General features: G+C 46.0%; 1 protein-coding gene across 1 annotated transcript in view; it reads right to left on the bottom strand.

Annotated features, from left to right (window-relative positions):
- LOC144762542 (G-protein coupled receptor family C group 6 member A-like) overlaps positions 1–17,601 on the bottom strand; it is a 203,744-nt gene that overhangs the window by 171,027 nt on the left and 15,116 nt on the right. Inside the window, exon 3 of the mRNA XM_078647774.1 lies at positions 13,330–14,157. Within this exon, the coding sequence (XP_078503900.1) occupies positions 13,330–14,157 (828 nt within the window). The remainder of the gene's footprint in view (positions 1–13,329; positions 14,158–17,601) is intronic.

Here is a 17,601-nt window from a genome sequence, read left to right as displayed (position 1 = left end):
ATGCATAGACCCTACTCAATACACAATCGGCAGAGCCTGACATAAAATCTCCACAGCCGAATTAGGAGAGATTGCTACCTCCACCCCCTGTCAATTGGGGGACGATGTGGAGCAAAACGTGGATATCTTTACACATTGGCTAAATACAGCATTGGACAAGATAGTACCAACTACCCATAAATATGCAACAACAAAACATTTCCCAACCCTGGTATAGTGAGAATCTCAGACTATCAAGGCAGGACTGCCGCAGACAGGAACAGAAATGGAGAAAAAATCATGAGACAGAAGAGATTATATATAAGGCTAAACTAGCATAGCATAAAGAAGGCATCCTAAAAGCGAAGACCACACATTTTTCAGAGCATATAAAAAAGGCCTGTGATGCTAATAAAAACCTTTTCTCAGTTATCAAGAAGCTGGTAACTCCTACTAATGCCACTGGAATAAACCAAGAATTATGTGACATATTGGCCAGTTTCTTTCAAGAGAAGGTGGTAACCATCTATAACAAATTTGCGGTAAACAAAGCAGTGTACCATCAGATTCCAGATTGTGAAAATAAAAACAGTTTCTCCATATTTAAGACCCCCTCAGAGGATCAACTCAGAGACCTAATTCTGTCAATTAAATCAGGTTCTCCATATATAAAGCACCAAATACCTGCCCAGGTGGCAAAACACCTGGGGCAAATTCTAAACAATTCGTTCACCAGTGGGACTCTCCCTGTCCAATGGAAACGTATCTCAATTCTCCTACTTCTGAAAAAAGACAACTTGGACAGTTCTGAGTCGTGCAACTATCGCCCTATCTCGAGACACCCATTTGCTGCTAAACTGGCAGAGAAAAATATGAATAAGCAAATCTCAGAATACATAGAAGTGAACTCGCGGCTTGACAAATCACAACATGGCTTCAGGAAAAACTATAGCACCGAATCTTCTTTAATAATAACCACAGAAGAAATACATGAAGTTCTCGATGGAGGAGGGACAGCGGCGCTGGTAATGCTTAACCTTTTGGCGCCATTTGATACGATCAGCCATGAGATTCTGGTTGACCGGCTCCAAGATTTAGGGATAAAAGGACCATCAATTAATCTCTTTAAATCATTCCTAACAAATCAACAGCAAAATGTGGCAATAGGGATGTTTGTCTCCAGGCAGTTCTCCCTACCATGGGGAGTCCCACAAGGATCGGCACTCAGCCCTACACTTTTTAATCATTATGTTACCCCACTAGCGTTGATTATAAAAAATGCCTGTTTTACCTTTGCCTCTTATGCAGATGGCACCCAAACTGCTGTGTCTCTGACAAACAGGGAAAATAGCCCCGGAGGGGCTTTCAGCGCTTGCGTGAGAAAGGTATGCGACTGGATGGACAGAAATTGCTTGAAGCTGAGTGCCTCAAAGACTGAGGTCATCATCTTTGGTAACAAACCCTCCCTCTGGACTCCGGACTGGTGGCCGCCGGAGTTGGACACACTACTCATACCCTCAACCAAGGTAAAGAACCTAGGTATTATAAAAGACAGGGACCTTACATCTGCATCCTTCTGTTCTATGAGGTTGATTAAAAAGATCAAAAAATATATACTGTCGGAACTTTTAAAAGAAGTGACCTTAGCAATGGTCCTTACATGAATTGACTATTGTAACAGTCTTTATCTCACACTTGCAGCGGGTCTTGTTAACAGACTTCGGATTTTACAGAATGCAGAAGCCCGCCTCATTTTTAAGATTGAAAAAAAACAAATCAGCAAAAGAAGCCATCAGAAGACTGCATTGGCTGCCAGTCAGACAAAAATGCAAATTCAAGGCCCTCTGCTTGGCGTTTAACTTTTTGAATGCACTGGGACCAGACCAGTTTAAAAACAAATTGAGATGGTACACGCCAGCAAGAACTCTACATTCAGGTCTGGCGAAGATTATGATGGTCTCCCCCATCTAAGAAGGCCACATGGAGAGGCAGAAGATTCTTTAGGACAACAGCAGTGCTTTGGAATCAACTGCCATTTGCCCTAAAAATAGTACCTTCATTGATCAGTTTCAGTAAGGGTCTAAAAACATTGTTATTTACACAAGCCAGATAAAAAAGCTTTTTTTAGTTCTTGTCTCTAACAGCTATATACACCTCTGCCACACCTGTCTCAGCTCTCTATAGCGCCAAGACGCTCTCGGGCATTAGTTGCGCTCTACAAGTTTTATTGACATTACATTACATACTGGATGCTGGTGGGAGACAGCACCTTTCCCTTGCTCCGGCCTGAGCGGGAGAAGCATTTTTTTTACTGTTTCCACTGGGTGACAGAAATGTTGTGTTCACGGGCATGGAACAACAGTGTCCCGGGGGTGGGATCTTCAGGACACTGTTATATACCAGGCACCAGTGTTTGGTGTCCCTGGAACCAATTATGTTTTATGTCAGGCCCAGGAGATGGCCACATGCCCTCTTCCCATTCCAAATTTCACCATCCCTAGAGGGATGGGATCCCTGGGGAGGAAATTGTCTTGGTAAGGGGGGCCCGGCGCACACACCTGTCCAACCATAATGTTTTGTATCGACCCTCCTACGTGGTCCACCCTGAGCAAAAATTACATGAAAGCAATAACAGGACTCAGGGGGCTTAGTCTCCAGAACTAGAAATGAGTAAAAAAAAAATTTTTTAATATGTTTTTTTGCCACAATCCTGCTGGAGTACTGCAGGATTGCTGCAAAAAAAAGGACAGGGGACTATGTCAGAGTCCTGCAATGGCAACTGCAACAGTTTTGTTCATGTTGGGCCAGCCAATCAGAGTGATCGCCCCTGTGGGAGCATGATGCCCCAAAGGAAAAAAAACCCTTAGGCCAATCAAAATGCAAATTTTTTTTAAGTTGTGCTTGCGTGACTCTTAAAAGAGTCCCTCGAACCCAACCATCCAGATCCTGCTTCCTACGAAAGTTGTTACGATCAGCTGGTTTGGCTGTAGTGTTGTTCAAAAATCCCTAAGGAAATTGCACTTGTGTTTTGTGCCCCCCCTTTTTCTCGGCCCTTGCTTGACAGATCACGCTGAAACTTACCATGGATAACTCAAGCAAAAAAGAGCACTTTTTTGGACAGTTTCTTGAAGATTCGTCCAACTGTGCCTAAGTAGTTAATAAACCATAAAAAGCATTTCCTATGGAAATGCAGACCTAACTGTAACTACCCAGTGGGTAGTTATGTATATACATATATATATATAGTCACTGAGAAAAACACAGGTTTCAATAATGTTATAGTTAGAAATTAGCATTTAAAAAACCTTAGAAATCCACTAAAAAAAACACAGGTGTCAGGGACGTTATCATTAGAAATTAGAATTTTAAAAACTTAGAAATTCACGGAAATAACCAAAGGTTAGAAATACGTTATTGTTAGGCTGACATTTCACTTGTACAAAACCAGAGAAATTCAGTAGTTATACGCGCCCCCGCAATGCCCTGCTTATGACCTCACATATTACTTCACTCATGACATGGTCAGTGACATCACTGATTACATCACTTTTGACATCTCAAATGACATCACTGATGACATCAGTGATGATATCATCCAGTGACTGTGAGTGTTTTTAAAAAGTTTGAATGTTAAATATATATACCAAGGTGTATGTTGAATCAGTGGATGTATGAGTGACTGTATGGATGACTCAGTGGGTGCATGACTGACTGTATAATTGAGTGATTAGGTGTCTTAGTGAATGAATGGGTAAGTGACTAGCTTGTATGGATGCGTGTATCTGTCTGTCAGTTGATGTCTAAGTGGGTGTATGAGTGTGTGAGTGGGTACGTGAATGGCTATATGGGTATTTGATTGGTTGTCTGAATACATTTATGTTTGTCTGGGTGTCTGTGTTTGTGGGTGAGGAGCTGTGTGACTGCTTGTATGGATCAGTGAGTAGTTGAGTCAGTGGCTTTATGGGGTACTGTTGCATGTGTGAGAAGTTGTAGGAGTGAGTGTCTGTATGACTGTGTTGGTGATTGAGTGCATGTGTCATTATGGATGAGTAACTGAGTATGTGAAAGGCAGTATACGTGAGAGATGGGGATATGAGTGACTGTATGCGTGAAAGACTGAATGTGAGTATGGCTATATGGATGCGTGCATGCTTCTGACAATGACTGTATAGCTGAGTGAGTATGTTACTATTTGTATGAGTAAATAAGTGGGTGGGTGTGTAACTGTTTGGGTGAGTAAGTGGTTGGATGATTGACTGTATGGATGAGTGTCTAGGTGTGGAGTAGTTCTATGGGTTACTCACTCAGTGTGTGAGCACTGTATGGCGTATGAGTGGATATGTCAATGGCTGTATTAGTGAGTAAGTGGGTTTATGAGTGGCAGTATAGATGAGTGAGTAGATGTGTGTGTATATCAATTAGTTTGTGAGTGGGTGTGTATGTACTGGTACGGTTCTGTGAATAGTTGTGTGGGAGTGGCAGTGGATGTATAAAAGACTCTATTGGGGTGTGAGTGGGTGTGTCAGAGATGATATGGATGATATCATTGCTGATGTCATTTGAGATACCATCAGTGATGTCATCAGTGATGTCCCTGACCATGTCATGAGTGTTGTAATATGTGAGGTCATAAGCAGTGCATTGCGTGGGCGCAAGTATTAGTTGGCTCAGCTATCTATAGCGACTGAATTTGTCTGGTTTTAAATGAGAGAAATGTTAGCCCAACTATAAAGTCCCTCTAACCTTTGTTTATTTCCGTGCATTTCTAAGGTTTATTAAAATGCTAATTTCTAATTATAACGTCCCTGAAACCTGTGGGTTTTTTCAGTGAAATTCCAAGGTTTTATAAATGCTAATTTCTAACTATAAAGTCCCTGAAACCAGTGTTTTTTTCAGTGAAGGACTAAGGTTTTTTAAATGCAAATTTCCTAGCTCCAATATCAGTGAAAACTGTGTTTTTTTCAGGGAATTTCTATTGTTTTTTAACTAGCAGTCGCGTTTGCAGAGTGGTGGAGAAAAGCGGCTGGGCATCCAATCAGCGCTCAGGAATTCAGCTGCGTAGAACTTACAGGAGGCACAAGGAGTGCTTTTGGCCCCTAGTGCCCCTCAGGAATAAAGTGGACTACCTAACCGGTAGTTTACCAGGAGGCGTGTTTGCAGAGTGATGGAGAAAGGGGGGCTTGGCCTCCGAAAACCTCTTAGCAATCCCACTGTGTGGGACATACTGTAGGTAACAGGAGGTGTAGTTGGACACCAAGGATGCCCTTGGAGGCCAACTACCCCATCTATTACCTCCAGTAAGTCCCACACAACAGGATGTCTGAGTTCTGATACCAGACCATGCTCCTTTGCCCACCACTCTGCAAACGTTCCTCCTGGTGCGCTCTTGGTTGGGGGATGAAGTTGCCTTCGCTGCTGGGGGTCCTTAGGTGTCAACTAGCGTACCTGTTACCTCCCGTAAGCCCCTGTTGGACTTGGCCTTTTTTCCCCCCCGAAATTTTTCGCTTTTGACCCCCTTGTCTAGGATGTCTCCCCCATGGTAATAAACCTGTATAGGCCATGTGTGGTAGGAGTTGCCCTGTGTTAAAATGTAATGTCATGTAATGGTGTGAGCACTTGTAAATTTCCCCCATTTTAGAAAGGCAACTGGCTAAAATGTTCTGTGTTTAAAAAGGATGCCATGGCCATGGGTTTTGCTACTGGACTGCCATAGGTCAGTGGTCTAGATAATATTACCCAGCCACCCCTAGCTTATGGAGGGAAAGCCTGACACCCAGGGTGCTCAACCCCTCCCCTTGAGCCAGTTTAGGACAGCTTTGCCAACATTCTAGATGGTTCTGGCACTGCCTGGGAGGAGGGTATAAGTAAGGAGGATGTGCCACCAGAGAGTCAGACAGAGCTGGGACAAGAAAGAGAGGGGACCTGCTGCGAGGTGCTACCGCCACATGGGCCTGTGAGCTGGGACCTGCACCCCTAAACCCCCCCCTCTGTTGTCCCCTGGGCCCCTGACAAAGGACGGCTCCTACCCAGGTCGCTGACGCTGTTTGGACCGGGTACCACGCCAGCACTGCGTGAAGAAGCACCCAGGAGGTAAGGAGTGTGCCCCTGAGGAGCTGTTGTGGGACTGTCTGCCCCCCCTCTGGTGGAGTTGTGGCCCCTTTGGAAGCGCGGGGCTGTGAGGTGCCTATGGTGAAGGGCTGTGGACTGCTGACTCTCGTAAACTGCAGTATTGCCCCCTAAGCGCTGTGAGTCCAGAGACTGTTGCTGCCTGTGGAGCTGCCCGGGGAGGGGTGTGGCCCCCGAAGTGCTGTTGGCCCTGAGAACTGTGTGGGCCGAGGGAGGAGCTGTGCTCCGTGAAAAGCGCCCTTTTTCTGAGGAGAAGAGCGCCATATAAATAGTTAATTAAAAGGGAGCCTACCCCTTACTGCCGCCGAGGAGACTGTGGCGCTGCTTGAAGATTGTGCCTAGTTGCCGCCGATCTCACCACCGCAGCCCGGCGTTTGACGGACCCCCCACTGTGGTGGTTATCGTCGCGGCAGCCCCCGGTACCAGGAGAGGGCCGCCGAAGTGAAGAAAGGGCCTGAGGCCGCCGTCACCTGCATCACGTGATGGGGCGCCCGGCCGCGTCATCGGCCCGCCCCCGCCAATGCCGCGCAGGGATTGGTCCCCGCGGCCGTGCCCGGAAAGGCCGCACAGGGATTGGCTGCCGGCCCGGCAGCCAGAGAAGAGGAGCCGACCCGAAGCCCTGGGTCCCCGTGAGGGAGGGGGACCCGGGTGAAGCGCCGGTGCGGGGCCCCCGTGGTCGAGGGGGAGCCCAGATTGTGGCCGTGAGCCAGAGCGGGTGCCCATCCCGCCGGTGAGTGCCCCCGCAGGAGGAGGAGACCCGGGCCCCGTGTGGAAGGGGAGGGGCCCGGGTGAAGCTGAGGAGGCACCGGTGCGGGGCCCCCGGTGCTCTGGAGAGAGCCCCGTTTGTGCCTGAAGCCTCGCGGAGGCTGCCTGTAAGTCCCGGGCCCCCGTGAGGAAGGAGGGGCTCGGCTGTTGTGAGAGAGGAGGGGGCATCGAGGCTCGTGGTCGGTGCCTGCCCGCCCCACGGAAAGGAGCCCTGCGGCCTATCAGAGAGTCCCAGAGGACCCCATTGAGCCAGAGTCGAGAGGTGGTGTAGCGGGGCCCCTGTGGAGTCGAGGGAGCCCCGTGGGGAACAGCGGAGCCCGGACCAGCCTGGAGAACAAGGAGGGAGGGGCCTCGAGGCACATTGTCGGTGCCTGCCCTTCCTCAGTGAAGCCCCGCGCCTGCTGAGGTCCCCGAGAGAAAAGAGTCTAGGAGCAGCCGGGGAGTGGGGCCTGAAGTATACTGAGTGGAGGGTGGAGAGGGCAACGGGACACAGGTTCGGTGTCGGCCCCTCCCCCCGGTTAACTGGCAAGGGCCCGAGTGCCCAGAGCCCGGGTAAAGACTGCCTTCGGCGGTGCTAAGAAGTACGTTGCACTGGGCCAGGATTCTACCTAGGCCCCTTTGGAACTGCTTACAGAGACCCCTGCTTACCCAGAAGGCGAAGGGGGAAAGATAAGATGTCCTAGTGGCCCCCCAAGGAAAAGTTGTACCCCCCGAGAGAGTGTTATTCGCCTGAGGAGACATTTAGGTTTGCCCTAATGAAATGTTTTACTCCTGCTTAAGGTGGTACTAATGACAAGCACATTTTTACTTGTTGCCTGATGTTCCCTGAAATGTTTAGGCCTGACATCCAATCTATATTCTTATGCCCCGAGGAGGGTTTGCCCTAGGTTGAGGTTCATGGGCCTAGAGGCAGGCCCATGTTAAATGCATTTCGCGCCCAGTGTGCTTATGGCCTAGGGTTAATGCCCCTGTTAATGGTAGGCACCCCCATGCGTTATTCGCCTGAGGAGACGTTTGGGTTGCCCTAATGACATGTTTATTCCTGCACAGTGACCAGGTTATAGGAAATGTTTGATTGGTTGTGACCGGTTACGACCGTTACTGATGCCAATGTATATTGATGTTTCACGCCTGTTTGGTGATCCTACGCTGATTCCAGGCTGTTATACAACTAAGGTTGTGGGCCCCTGCGGATGTTATTTACCTGCCTAAGTGACCCTAATGTATGCACTGGTGAGGTGTGCAATGTGTTGGATGCCCAGGGTATTGCTCAGGAATAATGCGCCAGTGTTGATATGCTTATGGTTAAATGCCTAATGTCACAGCGTAATGTGTATGCCTATGGTTCAATTGCATACAAGGTGCCTACTACCCTGATGAGATGGTCATCTCCCTGGCCTAAGGTGATGAGACCGATATCTAATATTGATGTGCCCTTTTACTGCAGGTGTCCTGCCCCTGTGCTGGCCTGACGTGTCATTCCAGGCCCCTGGTTATATCCCATGTTAATGAGCAAGCATTGCTGATTTATTACAGGTGCTCCTGTCTGTTGGGATTTGCTGTGATGCCATGAAGTTTTCCTTTACAGGGGTCGGGTTGGAGTCATACTGCCAAGGATGAGAGCCTGAGTTGGCCCCGCCATAGTGACCCCAGGTTTAATGACAAATGTAATCACCTTCTTTATTTCAGCCATGGACTTACAGACTCAGCCCTTACTTCCCATGTAAATAATCCCCCCTGATACACTTGGCTCTGGTGCCAGTTGGCGCCGTGTTGTGATACCACTGTTGATGCATTTTTTCCTTGCAGGTTGAAGATACTAAACTACTTACTAATTTTCCAACTCAAACTGGTGTCCTGCCTCTTTTGTGGTGTGCATGGTGTGTCGTCTGTGGGTACTGCGTGAGTGCTTCACATGTCCTTCGAAGTTTGGCCTGCCCGCTTGGTTCCGTGCTACCCCCCTGGAGATTTGGTAACCCAATTTCTTACAGCCCCACACAGTGGGATTGCTGAGAGGTGGTCACAGGCCACACACCCTTTCTCCACCACCATGCAAATGTGCCTCCTGGCATGCTCCTGGATGGGGGATGAAGTTCCCTTGCCTCTTGAGGGTCCCTGGGGGCCAACTAGCCCTCCTGTTACCTCCAGTAAGCCCCATACAGTTTGATTTCTGGGAGTGGCTAGAGGGCAAACCCCCTTTTCACACCACTCTGCAAACATGGCTCCTGTCACACTGCTGCTTGGTGGATGAAGTCCACTACAGTCCTGAAATCGTCAGGACACTAAGGGACCTTATCACCCCACCAGCTGTGCACCAAGAGGCACATTTGCAGAGTGGTAAAAAGGGGTCTCACCTCTGACCACCTCTCATCAATCCCACTGAGTGGGGCTTCCTGGAGGTAAGATGTGGGCTAGTTAGCCCCTAAGGACCCTCAGCATCAAAAAAGACTTCATCCCCCACCTGAGAGTATGCTAGGAGGCGCGTTTGCAGAGTAGTGCATTGAAGGGGTGGGGCATCCGGTGAGTTACGAGTTGCTGGCTTCTTCTTTTTTATTTTTTTGGAAGGGGGGCTGTTTAGCCCCCCGTTCCTTGATTTCTTTGGGCCCTGGGGACCCCATCCAATGGGGCCTGCCCCATTTTTTTTATTGACCTCAAAAAGGAGGTAGATGTGTTGGCCCCCCACCTGAGGCTTATTTTGTCCCCAGGGATCCCATCCCCCGGGGCTAGCCCTTTCATTCCGTTTTTTTACCACAAAAGAAGAGGGGGCCTTGGAGCTCCCCTCCCCAGGCAGACTTTGGCCCGAGGAGCCCATTCCCCCGGGCATGGCCACTTTCTACATTCATTTTTAAGGGAAGGGGCCCAGTGGCCCCCCTCCCGGGCCATTTTTGGTCCCAGGGACCCCTTCCCCCGGGGCCAGGCCATTTCTTTTTTGTTATTCTTTTAAGGGACGGAGACCGCGCGGCCCCCTCCACAGGCCGATTTTGGCCCCAGGTACCCCGTCCCGAGGCATGGTCACCTGTTTGGGGACCATGAAGCCCTCGCAATATGGCTGGCTCCCACCTCCTGCGAGAGCCAGCATGGCTATCCTCTCCAGCTCCCTGAGGGTTTTTGTTGAGGATAATGTTCTCATATTTAAAATGTGTTTTATACAACATGCAAGTTGGGACACATACATATATTGACATATTACCTATTTATTTCATAAATAGTATATCAAAAAAATGTTTAACAAGAGCTCACAAAAATATTGGAAAGGCTTCAGACTGAGCGGCTGCCCGTCGCCTTGATTGGTCGACTGACTGCGGTCTTGAAAAATTGTAATTCACACACACAATGACTCGTAGACTCGTGGTGTTACCTTTATTATTCTCCCGACTAACGGAAAGGTTGCAGCCGGTTCCTGTTTGACATATGCCCTCGTGATCACCAACATGGTGGTTTGATGACCCGAAAAACCACCATTCATGTGCTGGGATCTAATTATAGAGAGTCACAAATTTCTACCTACCTCAACAATATGGTTGAGCTACGTTGGATTATGACCCACTACGATTCTGATTTTTAAGAACCAACCGATTAATACATAGGTTGGTTCTTAAGAATCATTATTTGTCATAGTTTGCAGTCAGTATTTTGCAGACAGACATTTGCACATCGGACCCCCAAGAGAGTTCTCGGTAAATATGTCACTTTTGCAACTTTAGATATTGAAATTCAGCTCCTTCTAGATATTTTTCTGATGCTTGCTAGTAGTTGTATTTACTTTTAGTACTAATTATAATATGCCTTCTTTAACGAAGAACACACAAGACCACTCACATCCTTTATTTTCCCCAACTACGTCCAAGTATACAGAAAGTGAGTAGAAATTATTTCTTGACATGGACTTTTCTGTTTCTAGCAATGTGTCAATAAAGGCCCTTTAATTTCCTGTTAGTATAAATGGGTGTGCCCATCGTTCCCGAGACTGGAAAATAGGTCAAAGCAACTTGTTCTCCAAGCCGGCAGGCTTTGAAATGTCTGCTTTATACAGGTTATCAGTCAGTATTACTGGAACTACTTGGCACAGTCACAAGAGCTTCGAGAACAGGAAGAAATCATTTGCTCTCATTACCCTGTAACTGTAAATACTTTTTTACAAGAACCACGCTCTAGCCAAAAATTTAAAAAAGTTAAAAGATTACCTAGGAAGAGTCCAAGGCCAGAAGTAAGCAAAATTGTGAAAAGTGAGCATGACCATCTTCTGGTTTCACCGAGCAAAGGAGGTGGCTAACTGGACTCTACGTAGGGTATTTGGAGTGAAGGAAGATACCACAAATCATAGTTTATGGGAGTTGTGACAGAGCCCTCTGTTGTTATAATAAGGCGCAGTTTATGGATCGCATTAAAGCGCATTGGAGAAAAAGTGTTCCCGTTTCACTTGGAAATCAGGTCAGGACAGAGGTATGGGATACAATGTGCCAGGATATTTCCTATTGTGATATGGCGGAAACGAGTTGCCCTAGAGGAAGCAAGAACTGAATGGCAGATACACAGACCAATAGATGAAGAGGGTTGGCATAACGCCCCTCTGTATATTTATACATACATACATACGTATGTATTCAGGGCCTCATGTATGAAAAGTGACGCATCGCTGCGTGAAAATAGTGATGCGTCACTTTTCACTGCGCCCTCCTTGCGACACTAATGATGCATCATATTTACTGTATGACGCATCATGGCGCAAGGAGTTACAGATACGTTAGTATTTCTGACGTATCTGTATGGTGCAAAAGTGACGCATTGATGGAGTGTGTCACAAAAGTGACGCAACTCCAGCAATGTATCCTTTCAGATGGGGTCTGGGCCTGCATCAGTCTTACGCCTGCTGTGATGCAGGGGTAAAAAATGTATGCATTTGTGTCCTAGAAGTGGCGCAGTGAAATCTTATAGATTTCACTGCGTCACTTCTATGACCCTTTCTTGCGTCAGAACGCCCCCCCTGCATACATTATACCTAGCGAAGGTATAATGTAGCGCAGGGGTTTACAATGTGACGCATCTACCTAGATGCGCCACTTTGTAAATATGGTGCAACAAGGCACATTTTTTACGCTGCTGGTGCGTCACAAAAAGTGACGCACCGGCACCGTAAAAGTGACGCACGGCCTCATAAATGAGGCCCTCAGAATTTTGGGGGGAAAGCAAACAATCTAAAAACCGCTGCGATATGTGTGGGAAAATGCACTCAAAGTTTGTTCATCCCTCATTTTTTTCCCTGCAGAACTATTAGCCTGCGATGTAGAACTTTCCATTAAATATCTCAGGACTGGCCCCAGTGGTTATACTGTTACTAGTTGCCATTTTTACTGTATTATTTATTTATTTGTTTATTGTTTTTGTTTTGTCATTTGATACAATACTGACATGGCCTGTGGGCATCACAGCGCTTAACAATAGGAACAAAAAGAAAACAATCATAGTATTAAGTTGGTTTGTAAATTTGGTGGCAACATCACTGCCACCGGCCGTTTCTGCTTCTCTAGTCAGTGCTTAATTTGGGCCGGTGGTTTCCAGTGATTGGCACGACTCTTAATGCTCAACATTGACACTTATAACAGTTTACCACATGGTGGCGATGTCTGCCTAGTTTAGAAATGAGCACAACAACATTTGTTTATTAATTCAATATGCATTAAAAGGGACTGAATACCTGCCACCCAAGCCATTCTTATAGAGTTGGATGCCTGGAATAGTCTGAATTGACACACTTGTATGCGTGTGGTGGCTAGTAGTTGTAATAGCACTGAAAGGGCAATGGGTGGTGAAAGCGGCAGCAGCTTCCTCACGAGGGCCCTAGAAATGATTATTTTTACAAATTAAGCACTGTAATGAATGTTGTCGTGTATTGGTGTACGACATAGCATGGTAGTATACAGTAAACAGGCTGTTGTGAACAGAATTAATACTGGAAAGGAAACATATGCCAACTGGACAGCAAATACATTTAAAACCCACCTGCAATGCATGCCTAGTGGATGTATGACGTTACAACGCATACTTTTACAACGCCTACCTTTACAACGTAAGTTTTACAACGCATACCATTACAACGCATAATGCTTTTGGGCGCTGGATAGTGAATAGTTTAATTTACTATTCCAACTCCAGTCCCCGTGGATAGTAGGGAAGGTGTTGGATAGTACATTAAACCTATTCCCTATCCTAGAGCGCCCCCCAGCGCTATGCGTTGTAATGGTTTGCGTTGTAAAAGTTTCGTTGTAATGATAGTTCGTTGTAAAAGTTTCGTTGTAAAGGCTGTATACCATGCCTAGTGTATCCATGTTTTTTTATGGGGTCTTATTGCTAGGCATAATAAAATACGTAATTCTGACAGATGGCTCGGTCCCTTCAAATTAAGCTACTCTAACTCTGAGAGTTCGGGCATGCGCATATACTTGTACGGAACAGCGTTACCTGCCAAGGAGCAAAAGATCCCGGTTTCTTGCAGTCCCGGTACTTGCACAGGTTACGGATAGCACTTGCAAGAGCAGTCACTGCCAGATGGGTTCCGTAGACGAAGCCTGGGAGCACACTCGCAACCAGGAAGTCCTCTCGGAGGGACCCTTGTGACACAGGAGCCTCGTACAGCCAGTTTCCCTTGGTGTAATCAGAGATGCAATTGTATAAGTCTTGTTCACTTACGTGTGAACAACCAGCTAGAAGCATTGAATATTGGTCTAAAAGTCTATTATGTTCAAATTCCCTTTTCTCTAGGTTTTCCAAAAACTGGGAAAAGCTGGAAACATTTCCACCTTTGAACATGAACCCGACGACTTTCCCGACTTTGTTGATGTTGGAAATCGATGCCACCTGAAGGGATGCCGACCAGTTATCACTGGCAATCCAGGTCTTTCTTATTTCCATCTCTATTGCCTTTTGGAAGAGCTTTATTACCAGGTATGGTTTTAAGAACACAATGATGACATTTACCTTCACGTGGTCACGGATTACCTTCAGTACACTGTTTATCCTTTTGTCAATGGTCAGGTCGGCCAGGTAGGAGGGCAGGGTTTCTCGGAAAGCGATGCATACGTTGAAGTTCATGGCCTGCCTGCCAAAGTCCTCCACGGCTAGGCGCCCATATTCGTCATCAGTGGTGAGCATTCCAATCCAGTCCCAACCGGACTTCTGGATCAGGCTGGCCATTGCCTTGGTTTGGAAGATGTCGCTGGGAATGCTTCGGAAAAATGACGGGAACCGGAAGATGTCGCTGAGGATATCGGCAGAAGAGGAGTAACTGATCTGTGAACCAAAAACAACCAGGGGACATTAGAAAAACGAGGAATGAAACCGATGGGTGCTCTGTGCACGATGAATTGCATTAAAAATGTATAAAAACTAATGGCAATGATCGACCCCAGACTAAATCAGAAGCAAGAAAATATGTTTAGGATTTGGTTGTTCACTTGTTTTTGTTTACAAAATAATAATAAATGAATTAATTCAATCTATAGCTCACAGGAACCATAGCACGGGTGCTGAAGCCAAGGCAACGTTTTCAAGAGGTGGTGGACAAGGCAAGTATGATAACTAAGTATATGTGGGTATATGTGGGCAGTGTACAAACGTTGCAAAGTGTCTATTATGCATGATAGGGCTAATCAACAATCAACTGAGGGACTGAGCGCAAAAAGCCAGATATGTGACTGCATAGAGCACTGCGTTGAGGTACAGCACCATGACACAGAATACAACGGGCCTTATTCATGAAGTCTTTACGCTACTGTTGTGTCACTTTTCAGGGATGCTGCAGCGGCATTATAAATGTGCCATACTACACCCTATTTACAAAAGTGACGCATCTAGGCAGATGCGTCACTTTGTAAATGCCTGCGCTACGTTATACCTGCGCCAGGTATAATGTATGGAGGGTGGGCATCCCCATATAAAAAAAGGCTCGTATCTCTGAAATTTCACTCTGCCACTTCTACGACTTGACTGTGTCAAATCCTTACGTCTACTACAAGCAGGCGTAAGGAGTGACGCAGGGCCTTTCACATAGGACTGGCCATATGTGTAATGACACTTTGCTGGAGTTACGTCAGGTTAGCGACACACTCTAGCGATGCGTCATTACTGCGCCACCAGATATATTAGGATTCCTGATGCATCTGGTCAATCCTTGCGACATGGAGCGCCGTAGTTGAAATACAGCGCATCCATGATGTCACAAGGAGAGCGCAATGAAACGTGTTGCATCGCTGTTTTTCCTCAGCGATGTAACACTTTTCACAAATGAGGCCCAATAAGTTTAGTCAGGGAAGGGTATAACCAAGAGGTTTAGGGGAACATTCACAAACAATTTCCCTTATTTCAGGTCTTCATTCAGTTCATGAACCTTACTAGTGCGACTCAGGAAAACTGCCCTAGCTTCTGCCTATTCTATGCTTTCCTGCATGTTTCTGTCATACCTTTTACTCAGTTTATAATTTCACATTATTCAAACATCAATGCTGCCTTTGTATCCAAAAGCGGTACAAAAGGGGGTGGTGATGGACGGAGCATCCGAACCAATCAAACACTCACACCCAGTCAAAAGATCTGGGTTGAATCCATCACCGTTCTTTAGCCCACTCTGCCACCCCAGTTCAGACATGGCTATCCAAGGCAAATGCGTTTTTCATAAGAGAGGAACTAAATTAACTTAAAATATTATTTTTCTGTAAAAGCTTAGCACATGGTAATTATGTGCTGAATTATGAGATATGTATCTAGTTATCTGTACCACAGCTCGTTTAAGGTAATCAATCATAGGTTAGTTTCAAACACGATATGACACTGTCCATATGCAGATTCCTTATCACAAAACTACACTCATTTAGGGAGAAAATAATGCCTGCCATTCTGACTATTTTCCCTGCCTGCTTCACATCTGTAACAAAGTTCACTATAGTAATTGGGCTTACATAGTATGTTTTTGAGTGTATAAAATAAACATATAACCAGAGGCAGCCCTCAACAATTTGAACAGGTGCAACAGCAAGGATTGGACCCAATCTGTGCACATAATCTTGTTACATCTAGTTATCAATGGGTTCTGTCTGAGGTAGTCCATGAAGAATAGAGGTGCTCTATAATAAAGATTTACTGCACCATAGATTGTGGTTGTATTGCAAATGTGATCTTAGATTGAGCTATCATTTTTGCAAGCAGCTGATCACTGCTTTTAAAAATTATGTGTTTGGGTTATTTGTGTGTGTGTGGACATATTTAAATAGGGAATATACAGTGTCATTGGACTTTGTGTGCGTCAACAAGCCAAAATGTACCACCCCACTTGTCCTACTCTCCACATCACTCTTTTTGGTAGAATAGTTTGTAGCTTCGTAGAAGCAAGTGATCAAATTTGGCGAGCAAGCTCCCAACAGCCATGCTTTCAAGTGTGTGGCAACTATTTCTGTATTATGTTTGTCCAGGGGAGGTGGCTTGGTTGAACAGATGTTGATCAGCTCCACTTTAAAAACAGAAAATCCGTGGTTGATGACACAGTGTTGAACATAGAACGTCTTTGGGCAGATAGCTAGTCAAGTTCTCCTTCAGATTTCTTTATTATAAGTTGGTGGCATTATGACACTGTAGAATGTATTAATTCGAGATTGCTGGGTAAGGGAGGCTGACTATTGCCTGTTGGGTGAGCAGTTCTGATGTTGGAGTAGTTACTATGGAGCTTTTAGCCTGCACTTTGAGTGATGAGTCTGTGACTTGTTGTTGATCAATGGCAGGCAGGATCCCTGAGAACCAAAGATTCCATGTGAGGTCACAGCTTGGGTGAAAGAGATCTTGTATTGAACCATTGCTGACAAGATGTGTTTTGGGTTCTGTCCCCATCTACAAGGTTGTTATTTGATTTCTTGTGAGTGATTTTATCTATTGTTATTAGTGGTACAGCGTGGATGTTCTTTGTCAGGTAGGAGGTGTCAAGATTGTTTCTTTGGGGCAGCGTCAGACTGAACAGAAAATAGGACTGCACATCAAAATAAAAGTGGATCCCATTTGCGAATCAGATAGCTAAACATGTAGCCCAGGTTGCTTACTGGGGCAGGTTTGAACATGTAAAGCCACGCTGTATAAGCGTTTTGCATAGATACCGGCTTGCTGCAGGAAATGTTTGGTTTAATTATAATATCTGGGACATCAACAGTTTAAACCGGCCCAGCAGACCCTAATACAGGCCCACAAACAGCCATAAAACTGGCCCACACACTGATCTGTCAGACCAGCCCTATGGTACTGCCCGCTACCCTATAGGCCAATCTGACTCTGGTTTGTGGTGAGTCGATCCCAAACTTTGACCAGAGTTTTCATGAACCAACTGGAATTCGAACGCAGTGTTTCATTGGACAGGAAATTCTGGGGTCCTCACTATTTCCGCGCATACAACACATGCACACATTTTCAAAGATAAGCATAAAACATGAGGGCTGGTTTCCTTTACTTTCACCAGGTCTAAAGCACATTTTCCCTAGCTCTTAGAAGAAGATACAATGAAAAGTTGAAACAGCTATTTTTTTAGTGCACATCTGCTGGTAGGCATCCTGCCGCTGTATCAGGGGGCAGCATTCTACCCTCGCATCTCGATAAGAGGATAGAAGTAGTGCCCTTTCTAGCTTGCACAGTGCTGGACAGTCAGGCCCCTCCCTTTTCTGCCTCAACATTTACAGTACATATACTTCAAGGGGAGTGTTT

This window comes from Lissotriton helveticus, chromosome 6 (assembly GCF_964261635.1).
Source record: "Lissotriton helveticus chromosome 6, aLisHel1.1, whole genome shotgun sequence".
Lineage (NCBI taxonomy): Eukaryota > Metazoa > Chordata > Amphibia > Caudata > Salamandridae > Lissotriton > Lissotriton helveticus.
The sequence above is the reverse complement of the archived record's forward strand: the minus strand, read 5'-3'. Positions and strand labels throughout refer to the sequence as shown.